Below are 14857 nucleotides of genomic sequence, written 5' to 3' on the forward strand. Positions count from 1 at the left end.
TAACAAATATGTTCTGAAATCAATGGAATCTTAGCATCCCTATTTTCTATAAAAATAGATGGCATGAGACATCATGATAACATTATTGCTGTAATTCCATATTATAGAACCATTGACTCCAAAACATCAGTTATGTCTCAAATAAGTCCTGGTGTAAGTATCTTTTGTAGTAGGATGACATAGAACAGGAATATGTGTAAAGTTCTGTACAACCTACCTTGGGCATCCTGGTGCTATAGTGTGTGGTCAGCAAGGAACACTGCTAGCTAACGGCATAGATAAAAATACCAGAGGCACTAAAATATTTTTAAAATAGAGATATTGTGACGTCATTCCAAATTTGGGATACTGTGAATAACAAGGAGTGACTAACAATTCTCACTTTTGGAACAGACAAACATATGAGAAAGATTTGCTTGATTTGGCCGCACTCAGGCGCATTCTGCAGGAGGGGACTGCTAGTCCCAGGATGCCCTGCTTCGCCACACCTGAGCGCCCTTGGGAGAAGACCTCAAAGCTGCTCACGGCACCTGCTTGGTGGGAGCCGCTTCGTTTGATTTTGCACACTCAGCCGCATTCTGCAAGAGGGGACTGCTAGTCCCAGGACACCCTGCTTCGCCACACCTGAGCTCCCTTGGGAGAAAACCTCAAAGGCACCCGCTTCACGGGACACACACTGGCGCATGCCGGGCAAAGCCCGGGCCAAGGGCCGGCCCATTTGAGCCCGTTAGAGACCGGAAGAGGCCGGGCTGGGCCCCCCTCTTAACCCCTCAACAATCAACAAATCAAGGTCAGCTTGCACCAGTTCATTGTTTGTCTCCTTGAAGGCACCCACATTTCGGCATTTAGCTATCACTGTACTCAGCCCAGGATGAATACGCGAGAGGGTAGGGGGAGAGGCGTATCATCTGGTGGAAGTGTGGTGGAGACGCGGGACCAATTTCTAATTAGAGCTGGTTCAGTCCTCGCCCATGAGATCACATTAACTGAGCGCCGCCTATCCCTTGATCCCTCCCACTCTAAACGATCTTCAATGGGTGATTTGATGTCTGCTCACACCCCTGAATGCTGTTTGGTCACAGACACCCACTCTGGGCTGGTAGGAGATGTCAGACAGTCCCCGAATGTGACACCGGATTTTTCTATTGTACCAGAAGCCCCTATCATCCCATTGACTACAGAGATGGTAGAAAAGGGACCAGCAAGTAGCTCGTTCCCATGTATTTCCACAAGGTCTGTGCCACACCTAAGCTTCAAACCCCTGATTCAATCCCGGAGCCATCTACGAAGAGGAAGCGGGGAGGGGGCCCCCAGAGGCAGAAAAACACTAAATTGCAAAGGAGAAACAAGAATGGAGGAGCTCCATTGTTACTACCATCACCTATAGCAGAGCCTCCGATGGCTACCTCTGGTGGTCCAAATTTAGATTTAGTAGGTACTCTCGCCCCAGAGGAACATGAGGCTTTGTGGAATAAACTGGGGAACTTAATCTCAACTTGTTTATCCCCAATTTTGGACAGATTGACATTGATTGAGGAAAGAATAACAAAATTTGAACTGGAAGTTATGTCCAATTATTGTTCCATCGAGGTTTCTGTGGCAAAAATGAATCGGTCTCCTGTAATTTCAACAAAAAATGAGCCCTGTAATGTTGCAATACCCAAGCCTATACCCAGCAATCCTCCTACAATAAGGCCATCGCCATCATCACCTAGGAGGGATGGCGGGGTAGCTACTGTTCCTAATGTTGGTGTTGTGGTATCGGCTAGAAATATGGGCAAAACAGGGAATATGTCTGGTGAATTTGCTCAGTATATCCTGAGCTCCCCAAGGAGGGAGGGTGGCAGACCATGCGTAAGGATAGTAAGTGATACTGCACAAACTCCTACCACCCTCAACTTAGCCATTCAGGCCAGTTCTGTATCTGGGCCAACTGGCCGAGATCTCTCTGCTATGCATGCAGGATTGGCACATAGATTAGGTCCAGAAGGCCAACGAGCCCTTTACCTTCCACCGGCCGCCGCCCCTTTGGTGGTGGTCTTGAGGAATGTTCCGGCCCTTCAGGCTGGGCAGACTGAATCCACCGACCAGTTAATGGAAAAAACCATGCACTGGCTTACCACACAACTGAAGGAAGCTGGGGTATGGGATTGGGACATTTGTAACCAGCTGATAATGGCCAGACGTTCTGCATGGATAGGGCATTCTATAAAGCATGGGGTGGGGTGATTGCGTAATTGCCTAATTTCAACAATGAGCAAGTTGTCAGATTTCTCCTGGGCCACTTAGGTAGTAGAAATCAAGGGGATTATCCTGCAAAAATTTCCCTTTTGCCTCTAGAGTTCTTTTATAGACCCCACAATTTCCCTCTGCCTGGGGGGGCATCCAATATGTATCATTTACATCTTCACATAGACGCTTTGACCTAAATTTAGCCAATAGATTTGCTCCCCTCTCCGGCCTAGACGCTTGTGACTGACTACCATCTGAAGCGCCTCCTGAGATAGAGAATTCCCTTACCCAGGCTGCTCTTTGTACCCAGATTAATTGAAGCCCCCAGTTAGCAGCATATATTCGAATGGAGAATACTGGGAATCTGCTATCTATAGAAGGGGGAGGCAGTATAGCTTCTGACTCTATAAATATTATATCATGGAACATCCCTGGCCTTCAACCAAAGACCATCTCTTCTGACTGGTCAATTTTCATAGAGAATTATGATATCATCGCATTTCAGGAGATTTGGTCACTGAGCATGATTTTCCACCCAGGTTATCTGGCCTTTGGCAAACCAGCCATTGCAAGATCTAAAGGGAGACCATCTGGGAGTTTGGCTATCTGGGTTAGACAGAGGGCGGGCTACCAGGTTGAAGAGTTAGTGATTGACAATCCGAATAGTCTGGCTATTAAAATACTTTCTAATTATGACCCAGAGCTTATATTGGTCAATGTCTATGCAAGAGGGATGGTGGGAGGGAAATCCTTATCAACCATTTCTAGCCTGGGCTCCTTTATTAAATCTTTTAAAGGTACATGTCATCGGGTTATCGCTGGCGACTTCAATTGTACGTTTGAGTCACTTGGCTCAGATGACGGAAGCCTTACCAGTGATGAGGATGCGATTTCGGGAATACCATCTTTGACGCTCCCCCCAATTAATAAATGGACAGAGGCAGTTCTACAATTAAAAAGTCTATCCTTGGAGAGGGGCCTAAGGGCTGTCAACGGGAGGTCAAAATCTGACAGTGAAGTCTCCCATACTTTTAATAATGGTCAAGAAGTAGTAGGATTGATTACTTTTTTTATTAATTTAGAATTTTGGACAAGGTTAAGGGATATGGAGGTTCATCAAAGAACCGAGAGTGACCATGAACTCTTGATATTGACACTAGAGGCAAAGGGCCATCTATCAGTGAATGTAGGAATGGAAACCGCAATGGCATATGTAATTATGTCTCATGACTGCCTTAGATTAAAATGGGCACGGGTCTCAGAAGATGAGGGCACTATGGTCTTGATAAAGTCAACTCTTGAAGACACTCTTTTAGCCCTCTCTCATTTTGAAATGAATGAGGCCACTCTCCCTGCCCTTACAAAGGTCCATGAGGACCTGTTTACAAAGCTGAAAGCTTTTTTCACAGCAAACAAAAAAAGATTCTATAAGCAGCCTTTTCAAAAATCTGCAAAATGGTATGATGGTGCATGTAGGACAGCTTTTAGGCACCTCTGTCAAGCCATTAGGTCTGGAGTAGCCCAAGAGGTTAGGAAAGCTAGGTCTGAATATAAGGAAACCCAATTAAGGGCTAAAAAGACCTTTGATGAAAAAAGATGGAAGGACTTGCTATAAGCAAGCAATGGGAAAAACTGGTGTCGGTTTGGCAAATAATCAAATGGGATAGTGGTGACGCCAGGCCGGTAGCAGTGAATAATATCCCACCAGAAGCGTGGGTCGCACACTATCAGACTCAGTTTTCATCCTTAACAGATAGCTCAAGACATTACCCTCAAGGAATCTCTGATTCAGTCCTAACCTTCAACCTAGGGGAAATTGAGAGAGCTTTGGATGGTGTCGCAACAGGTAGGCCCCGGGCCTGGACTGTATTCTGGCGGATATATTTAAAGCCGATAGGCAGAACTGGCTTAAATATATTCTCATTCTAGCCAATTGTTTGGCTAGAGGTGCCCCCATACCAGAATCTTGGCACGGGGCAGAAATTATTCCCATTTACAAAAAAGGGGACCGTGCCAGCCCAACTAATTATAGACCTACAAGCCTTATAGACACTCTGCAAAAGATTGTGCTTAGTAGGGTAAATAGGTGGATCGATGATAATGAAATTCTATCCACCTATCAAGCAGGATTTCGCTCCCACATTAGCACTACTGATCACGTTTTTAGATTCATGATGATTTATTGGAATACAGTGGTTTTAGCTGGGGGGGGGGGACTCTCTATGCAGCATTTATAGATCTTAAATCTTCATTCAACTTAGTGCCCACTTTAAGTTGCGGGACACATTGAAGGAAGCTGGGATGCCCCCTGAGATTTTATCATTTAATATTAAGCTTCATGAGTCTACCTATGCCCAGGTTAGGTGGGGACAACAGGGTGAGCTATCTGATTGTTTTTCTGTGGACAAGGGAGTTCGGCAGAGGTGTGTTTTGGCCCCTGCCCTTTTCTCATTGTTCATAAATAATGTTATCTCATATTATACTGAATATCCGACGGACGCCCCCACTCTGGCAGGTTCTAGCGTTCCGATTTTAATCTTTGTGGACAATATTTTGATTTTGTCTAAAACACAATCTGGTCTGCAACGAGCCCTTGACAGACTCACTTTATTTTGCAACAACCATGATTTAGTTGTCAATGTTGACAAGACTAAGTTCATGGTGTTGCATAAACATAAAACAGTGAAAGCTAGAGTACAAATGAAGGGTGCGTCTTTGTAGCAAACTGATTCCTTGACGTACCTGGGCATTACTATGGGTAAAAGGATGAATTGGAAGCCACAGATAGAGTTATTAGTCCTAAGGCATAATCAGCTAGCAGGGGCCCTTTTAAAAGAACAGCGGTTATCCTATACCAAACCAGTTGGCCCGGCACTCACTATTTACCACGGGAAAGTTGGGGCTTCAATAATCTATGGTGCAGAACTCTCGAGATTCGAAAATCTAGGTCAATTAGTCCTAGCCCAGAATAAGTTTCTGAGAGCACTGACTGGTCTCCCTCAATCGTCCCCTCTTAAACCCCTACTTTTAGATCTGGGATGTATTCCTTTTGAGGAGGCTGTGGGTTTTAGACCTCTTGCCTATTGGCTTAGACTATGGACCACCCCGGAGTTATCACCCTAATCCAAAGCTCCAAAGCACATTAGAGAAGCCGATACGTCCTAAAAAATTACATGGTTGCAAAAGATCAAGAGCACACTAATTGATATGGGGCTCGGCCATTTGTGGGAGGACCCAGAAGGGAGCCCGTTTCCATCGAAAAAAGATTTTAAAACTTTATATAGGGATATGGTCTGCCAGAAGTCCCTGTCACTAGTGAATAGTACCCCCCTAACTGGTCTATTTCTAGACCAGAAATATGAATACAGTATGGAGACCTATAGGGATATCATTATGAAATCTGGTGACAGGAAGCTTTTCCACCAATTTAGAATGGGTTTGCTCTCTTTAAAATCATTTACGGCAAAGTGGGGTGATGACTCAGACTCAAAATACCATAGGTGTCCATCTCAGGAAGAGTCCTTAACCCATGTCTTGTTTGTGTGTCCTGTCTACAAGGGCCCACGTCACAAATGGCTTAAGTCGATCTGTCAAAAAAATTGGTATAAGTTCATGCCAAACAGCTCTGCAAATCTTAAAGACAGATACTAGTGAAGTCGTAGTTATAGCTATGGCTAGAATTTTTAGCTTGACTTAGGCCCTTAGAAGGGAAAGCTTGTAATCAAATGTAGGTTTTGTTATGTGTAAATAACCTGTTTTATACCATGTGTTGTTTCTTTCTCTTGGCGATTGAGTGTAAATTGCATAAAAAAAAAAATAGAGAGATATTGTTATAACCTTGTGCCATAATGGATTTAAATTGTTGATCAAATCCTCTCTTCTCTTACTAAAATTAAGTCTATTTTAAGTACTGTCATGGTATAGAATCCTAATGGAAATTATCATACTCATATTTTAATCTTACTGACCCTGTTTTTGTAATATTTTATGCCATTTTATCATTTGCATATATTTTATCTGTCTTTTATGAATGATAAAGATCGAATAAAGACTAATTGAATTGAATTGATAAAGATTTGAGTATGTTAAAGACAATGAAGTTGGACACACACCTGAAAAAAGGGCTATTATAAAAAGCTTTAAGGCAAATATATACATTCTGAAAGACAATCTGTTTATGAATTGCAAGAACATGCAATTTTGTAAGATAGGAAGTAAAAAACTATTTTTGCAAAGGCAAATAACTAGACTTTGCCACCACATTCTCATGATTAATCAGAAGATGATGTAGGAGGAGATTGTGTAGTCTCAAACATATGGCATTGCCATGGTCCATCTATGACTAAAGCACAGTTTGCACCACATCAATTTGCTGAGCACAGAGAAAATGCGATGCAAATTTGTCCAATGTTTAAGTAGTAGGAAACAAGCACCTGCTGCCATATTAAATTGTGGAGCAACTGAGTAGTCTTACCAGTGAGACACCTCTGCTTATGGAAAACAAGAAAGGGATACGGCACCAGGGATGAAGACCAACATTGACCAGACCATATCATGTGTTGTTGCCCAAACCCAGAATGTAGGGCTTGTTGGAATTTAGTTTAATCGTATAGGAGGACATCCAGGTAATGATAGAGGCAGTGATAGTCACAGGATGAAGAAGTCAAACTACAACATTTCACCAAATTAGTGAAGGGTTACACATATGTAGTATCCACATCAGGGATCAGTGTCTGACCCAGTGGTTACCGGTTCAAATTGTGCCAACATCATACAGCCTTTATTCCTAAGGCCACTGAGATGAGAATCATTCGAAAAACATATATTGTTAGTCAGTGGCATAAAGAACCCCTCCCCCCCCCCCCCCCTGGGGGAAACAAGCACACTACAAATATGCGTTTTATTTTGTGTTAAACTCTGTGTAACCCCACAACTATTGCAAATAAATCCCATCTAAAGGGTTGAAGGGGTGATTGCTTCTTCCTGATTCTCTTGAGTCTCAAGGAAGAATGAGAACCAGGTGTAGACCTTTCATCCTTTCATTGAGTCCTATTTGTGAGAGCTACACATTGAGTGTTCAACATCATCAAAAATGACTAATAAACCGAAAAGTGTAGGGCTTACAGTAAGCCTGTCAAGCACAATAACAGTGACCACAAACACATGCCCATGAATAGAGCAAAAACACGCCCTAGCAAGTTGGAAATGTTTTCCTCTTTGATAAAATTTGCTTCTTGAATTCTGGTTTCTTTTTGAAGAATTATTGCAAGTGCCTAGACTGGAGACATGGGAGTCATAGTTAGCAAACCTTTCAGATTTGTTTTCGTTTTTTTTAGTAAAAAGTTAGAGGGTAACATTCTATCAGCTCCACACATTGGGGGCCTATGGCTGTTTCATGGTCATTTACACATGAAAAGTGATAAACTGATTTCCAACTAAAATCAATGACTAACAGTGTATGGATCACAGTGAGCATATTTGCAGAAATCTTTGTTAGCGGTATGCACGTGACACCAGAAATCAAACCAGTAGTGACACTGCTGATGATATTCCATATCATGTTATTCTTCCCATTATTGATGTCATTGGTGAGACCAAAACAATATTCCAACTTTCTTGATAACAGGGGAAATGCAGCATTTATTCATGTATTCTAAACGTATAGCATATTGAAGGAAGTTCTGAAGTTTTTCAAATGCAATTAGTATGAGGAAATATATCAACAAAGAGTGTAAATGCAGCAGCCTTTCTTATCCATGTACAATTTACAGCCTAGATACCACACTGCCCCCGGTGCGTGGCCTGCATCGTCCCCCACTGTGCTTGTGCCCGTCCACTGGCCGCTGCTTCTGCTTCCACTGTGAGAGACAGATGCGGATGCTGGCAGAAGACACTGACAGAAATTCATCCAGGTGCCTCCTGCTACTTGCCACCATTCCCTAAACCCGTGCTCAGTGGCGTAATATTAATTGAAGAGACCCCCTTGCAAAGTGCATTGAGGAGAGCCCTCACCCCAGGGCTCTTAGGCCCACCGGAGCACAGTGCTAGAGGGAGCCCCTTGGAGCTTGGGGACCCTCCGCACCGTGAGGGCTGTGGTGGCTATTGTTACACCACTGCCCAGGCTCAGGGTATTTTTTGCTATTAGGCACCGATTCTTTTACAGAGCTGCCTCGCTCCTATTCCTTCTTGCCATTTATCTAATCTCACATACCAGAAGCGAAGCCGAGATGAAGCCTTGGACTATTGCTCTGCACCATTCCAATCACGTGAGAACATTTCCTGCATTTTGACCCCTGGAATTCAGGGGCATATGTACAAAGGAAGTTGCGGAGCATGTCTTAGACTCCTTGGCTTAACGACACGCTCCACCACTTCTGAAACGTAGGGCTGTACTATATTTACAAGAATATGATGCAGCCCTGCGTTTCTTCCTGCGCTGGTGCTAAATTTAGGGTTGTATGACAGTTCAACGCTGGCTATTACCACGTGTGCCATTACAACGCTGTTTTTACAATGCAAGTCGTTACAACGACTTGCGCTGTAAGCGCTGGATAGGGGAATAGTTTAATTTTCTATTTCAACTCCAGCCCATGTTACAGAAGGGAAGGTGTTGGAATAGAAAATTAAACTATTCCTTGTCCAACAGCGCCCTCCAGCGAAAGTCGTTGAAACGACTTGCATTGTAAAAGCAGCGTAGTAATGGCAGCATGTGGTAATGCCCGTGTTGTAAAGGCTGTGCCCCTAAAATTAGCCGCTTACCGCCAACGTAGGCACCCATGCACCATAGTTTAAGGGTGTCTGCATGCAGGGGAAGATTGTTTATGTACAGGAAGGTCCCCCTTTATGCACATAAACAATCTTGAAATGCTGTTTGGTAATTCTGTGTTTGCTGCTTAATGCACCACACACAGAAGTTGCAAAAACTACATTTTTTAAAAATGACTATGTGCAGGAAGGGGGACCTTCCTGTACATAAACAATTATTGACTTTTTGCTGTTTTCATGTGTGCTGCACACCACAGCACACATGAGAAAAGCAAACACAAGGAGAAATTAAACATTTTACCTAACTTTGCCAGGTTAAGACCAGGTTTTCCCTGGTCTAAATTCTGGTGCTTCTTCCTATTTTCACCTCCCTTGTAAATAGGAGGCAGCATCAGAATCAATAGGTGTTGCAGTGGAACGCCCACTGCAACACCCATTGCCCTCCCCTTTCACGCTAAGAATAGCGTGAAAGGACAGCTTATTTACAAAGCAGCGTTAAGCCATGTTAGGTGGCTTAAAGCTGTCTTGTAAATAAGGCGAAGCCCCTATCGCCACAGGAATGTCAAAAAATGTGACGCTCCCGTGGCGATATGGATTTGTACATATGCCCCTCAGTGTCTGGAGAACGTGAAACATTCCGTGGGCACATAATTCCTGCTGGGCAGGGCCGACCCTAAATCGGATAGACTGGGACAGTGCCCTTGCAGAAAGAAAACTTGGTGTTTGATGTTGGGTACAGGAGATGCGAGGAAGATGTGAGGAGGGCAGGGGGTTTGGTGTGGTGCTAACAATTATACTGAGGTACATTAAGGGCTGATTACAAAATCTTCAACGAGACCTGCTGTTTGCATAACATTAAGTCATTAAGGCAGGCAGCTCCCTTCCGCGCTCCTCAAAATATTTGGTGCCCCAGGCCTGGGCCCAGCTCACCCATGCCCAAGGCTGGCTCTGCTGCTGGGGTCCTGAATCCACAGTTGAGTCTGTCTTCACTGACATCGCCACTGTTCTCACGTCCCTTATGGACGTGCGGCAGAGCGCTTCAGAGACTCCTGCAATACTCTAGAGGGTTGACTGGATTTCTACTTCCTATTGTACTGGCTACCTCTGTGATCCCTGCAAACCCCCTGAGTTCTGGATCTGTCATCAAGCTATAACCATCACCCCATAAGCAAACAGCTGCAACTTGACAACATTCACGGAGCAAGAAAAGCATACCATGAATCAACTTTAGCGTTCTCCCCAGCATGGGTACATGCAAACTGTTATGCCACACACAGAGCTTAGTAATACATGTCTCTGTTCCTCAGTGTGTAATCATTAACTGAACATCCTACATCATGAATTCTATCACCCACACCCATGCACCTGCGTCACTGTTCTACTGAGTCTGTCAAGAACCAAAAGGGCCCCATCATATCTAACACACAAGACACCACATCTCCCCCTTTGTTAAATAAAAGCTGCCAATAGTACACATATACATTGCAACTCTTCAATAAGTTGTCAAGAATCAATTGCCCAGATCTGGTCATGTGAGACTGCGGAGATACGGAAGGAGTGTCCATGACTGGCACTGGTGACAGTGACATTGGTACATTCATTGGGGTTACTGGATTCTCAGGTGGACAAGTCTTACTCCTGAACTGGCGAATGTTGAGACTGGTGCTTGAAATACAAAGAAACTTGTGTAATACATTTTCCAGGATGGTGAGCAGTCATTACGTGTCCTTAGTTACAACCCTCAGCGGATAAGCATCAAAAGGAGGCTAACCCAAAAAGCAGACCTATTGATATCCTTTTTTGTTTCAATAATTAGTCTTGTTGCCAAAATCTGCCACCAACTTCCAGAGTAGTGACAGATTTGAACATCTGGTTGCCATGTCAATCTCCCCTCAAGACAGGCTCTTTATGGTTTGGGATATTATACCATAATAGGCTAAAGAGTATTATTTAGCTGATATAAATGAGCCATAAACCCAGATCCTTGCATGATTCATGGCACACAGGAGGATAAAGAAGTTTCTATCATCGAAATTGTAAATGCTTCAACTGTGTTGACAGGACTGATTGATGCATTGAGATATACCTGGATGACAGACTAAACCTGTGCAGCATTCTTGAATTTCAAGCGTGAGGGACAACTCCTTCACATTTATGCCTACTCTATAATCAATAATGTTTTCCATAACCATGTTCCATACATCATTCCTGGTCATAATATTACTGTTTAGGGGCAAGATTAATCTGGCTATATGACTGTGAATTTTGTAACAATCCTAAACCCTGTAAGACATATGGATTTGGATGCTCTTATGAACTGCTTGTGTTGTTACTATTTAGGGAAGACCTACTTATCACATGGATTTTATACTTTTTCCCCCTGGTTTCCTGATTTCCCACTACAAAACTCTGAAGTGAAGGCTGGCTATGTTGTTTACAATGTTTATAGTGACACTGGATGCTTTTCTTAAGGAATTGTGTCAATTAAATCCAGAAACTGCAGACAGCCTGAATTGTATCAATTTCATCAAGCATCCATTTAAAATCAGCAACATGATTTAAACGCCTAACCCTTAAACCACTAAGACGTAATATGTTTTGAAATAAGTACTGGTTCAAACAGTTTAAACACTAAATAATATCCAATAAAAAAGACTTCACTTGAAGTTCAAAACTAATGCCTTTGATTGTCGGTCCATATATGTATCAGTGCTTCTACCAGAAAAATAAATAGGTGGCTGTAGATTCAGATCTTGTGGAAATAATGTTCTCTTCTTAAATGTTTCTCAGAAAGTTGTTATTCTTGGATGTTTTCTTGCCTTTCAAGAGGCAGGTGCATACTTAAAAACTAGACTCTCTTTCAGACCCTGTCACACCTAATACAAATGAAACACAAACAGTATCAGAAAAGAGCTTTTACATTTTTGTTTACCTGCAGGGTTCGAAAAGAAATTGATGAAATTATTGGGTGGAAGCGAGACATTGCCTATGAAGACCTTGGCAAACTACAATATTTATCACAGGTAATAATAGTTTAAAGATCATTTGCATATTTGTTAGATTTCCTGGTATATGTATAGTACCTATAACTTGGACTATGCCAATGCTAGCTTCAGTGGGCTTCTGCTCTACAAATATATAAATCATGAAATAGAGTATGTTTTTGTGCTGATTAATACACATATGGATTAATCAAGATTTGTATTTAGCATGGGTCATCTTGTATCATTATTGTGCCAACATTATCATACCTCTGCATATTTTATTGCTGGAATGTGTAACATCATACACTAGCGACTATCAAGTAACCAGTTTAAGTCTAGAAGAAATGGGTCCATGTCACATTTTCAGGGTTTCCATATGAAAGACATCTACAATGATTAAAATGAATAGAACTAATTGACCAAATAAGTGGTAATGCAGAATGTCTGGTCTTGATTTCATATTATCTATGTTGGACACTTTTGACTGAGTATCAAGCAATGGTTTCTTAAAGAATTGACTTAAGGACACATAGAAATCACTGTATGGAGATTATGTCCATGGATACAAAACCATGAGTGCAGCTGTGAGAATATTAACTGCACACCATGCTATACTAGCAATACCATCATTAGATATTGCAGGGGGTGCAGCCACCTGATTACAAATTACATGGCAGAAAAGTAAAGCACTGGAATGACAACATCAACTTTTCTGTCCCAACTCTACAGAAAATCGTGTAGATCTAAACAACTATAATTTAGGATTTGCATTGTTTCTGCCTTTTCTTTTCGCAGGTCTTAAAGGAAACTCTGCGAATATATCCTACAGCACCTGGTACTTCACGTCTGCTGGAGAATGATACAATCATTGAGGGCATTAAAATTCCAGCGAATGCTGTCCTAATCGTAAGTCTTATAACAAACAAAAAAGAACAACCTATTAGTAAAAAAAACAGACAAAGGAATTTTGAGAGAACAATGGATGGGTATGGTTAGTTCTATGCTAGTCATTAATGAACAAAGATGCACAATGAAAAAGGTGTGGGTCAACAAAATGTTAAAACCTTAACTCATCCTTGTTCCGTTTTAACATATTGTATTCATAAATGTTGGGTGTCTAGCTAATAATGAAGAGAACAACAAATCCAAAATACATAAAGAGAAAAACAGTCAGGGATAAGTGTTTTACAAGTTACATCTTGTTTCCACTTCTTTCTAATCTCCATTGGTCTGCAACAGTAACCCCAAGGACTGTCTTTTCCTTATTTCACATGCATTTCCAAGCGTTTTCTATTATCTTTTGTTATTCTTTGTGAGGTTAACTATTATTTTTTATTGCATAGGTGGTATAGCGTTCTTCTCTGCATGTTTGTGTGAATGCAACCGGTCTCATGAGTTAGTCTGCACCTTAAGTGAGCTGTTAGTTCACATCCTTGTAACTACACGTAGTGTCTCAATGGGGACCTCCGCAGAAGTAATCTGGCTTAGTTACCTTCACAATCAATGCAGAATAATAGGTTTCTAATCCAAAGATCGAGTCTTGTTCTAGGTCCTTTGCCGCAGCATAGTGTGATGCTTCTTTTGGCCAAGAGGATGGCCAGTGCTATATATCATCTCACTGTTAGGAGAATCTCTTTAACGTAGCCTAGATGGGCATTCATTGGGGAAGGAATCTTAGATACTATCTGCCATTATCTGTAGTTCAGCAAATATTTCTTTCCAGTTGGCTGTCACTGGGGGACATTCTGAAGCTAAAGGTATGAAGGTAAGTCGTTTGTCCCAATCTACTTACCCTTAGCACACTTCGCTTATGGTCATTTACCAACTGCATGAAGTCTATCTGTAGTGTAGCACGATCATTGTGTGAATTAAAAATATAAGACTCATTGTTTGTTAATGAGGGATCCTGTTTGCATATGCAAACATTAGTAAGTCCATTGACTACTGTTTATTGTATCCTAGGTCTGTTGCCAAAGCTCGTCTATCCTCCTCTCTCCGTCTCTGTTCATGGACGATTGTGCATTTGTCGATTGCAATTATTACGCAGTATTTATCTGATCTCTCAAACATATGAGTAAGCATTTTTGAGTGATGGGGCTGTTCCGGGAAGCCCATCAATCAATTTATAAATGAATTGTGGATTCTATAGGATAGGAATATGCCTTGTGGGCTCTTTAAAATTGTAAGTTGTAAAATTGTAAATTGATACTTGTATAGCGCACTACTCACCCGCAAGGGTCTCAAGGCGCTTGTACGAATACCGCTGTGGAACCCATCCTGGCTTTCCCTGTGAGGTGCCCACTCCTGGGCACACCCAAGGTGGAGGTCAGGCATCCTTAGCGTTGTGGGGGTCGTTGTGGAGATTAAGCAAGCTATTGCCCAGAGTTGCAGAGTGGGACTCCATGATTGGAATAGGCACCGAGGCGAGAATTATCTGGTCCGTGGAATTTTGAGCCCAAGTTCCGCAGAGGCGGGGAATTGAGCCCTGGTCCTGGGCTAGACCTCTGCATCAGGGTCTGCCGCTCTAACCATTGAGCCACACTTCTCTTTGAGTCTCTCTCTTCTTTGCATTGTTCAGGGTTTATGAAGGTTCCTTGATGAAAACGTTTTCCTATCTGTATCAGGCTCAATTTGCCTTTTGGTTGTTTGACTTTCAATTTCTTTACTGAGTGGATTACTTGAAAATCTATTAGTGTTAATTTCAGAGAGCATTGATTCTTCAGGCCATGTTTGTGTGCTAGATTCAAAGATGCGTGCACAGAGCAGTGCATCATATCCAACTTACCTGTTGTTTTTCCGAGCAATAGCATTATTAGTATATTTACCGTCCAGGGGATGCCTTCTCTCTTTCCAACAAGTGTGTTTTTTTAACAGAA

General features: G+C 42.3%; 1 protein-coding gene across 1 annotated transcript in view; it reads left to right on the plus strand.

Annotated features, from left to right (window-relative positions):
- LOC144781356 (cholesterol 24-hydroxylase-like) overlaps nucleotides 1-14857 on the plus strand; it is a 457687-nt gene that overhangs the window by 291386 nt on the left and 151444 nt on the right. The window contains exons 11-12 of the mRNA XM_078660145.1: nucleotides 11936-12020; nucleotides 12777-12887. Coding sequence (XP_078516271.1) covers nucleotides 11936-12020; nucleotides 12777-12887 — 196 coding nt within the window. The remainder of the gene's footprint in view (nucleotides 1-11935; nucleotides 12021-12776; nucleotides 12888-14857) is intronic.

Source organism: Lissotriton helveticus, chromosome 9 (assembly GCF_964261635.1).
Source record: "Lissotriton helveticus chromosome 9, aLisHel1.1, whole genome shotgun sequence".
Lineage (NCBI taxonomy): Eukaryota > Metazoa > Chordata > Amphibia > Caudata > Salamandridae > Lissotriton > Lissotriton helveticus.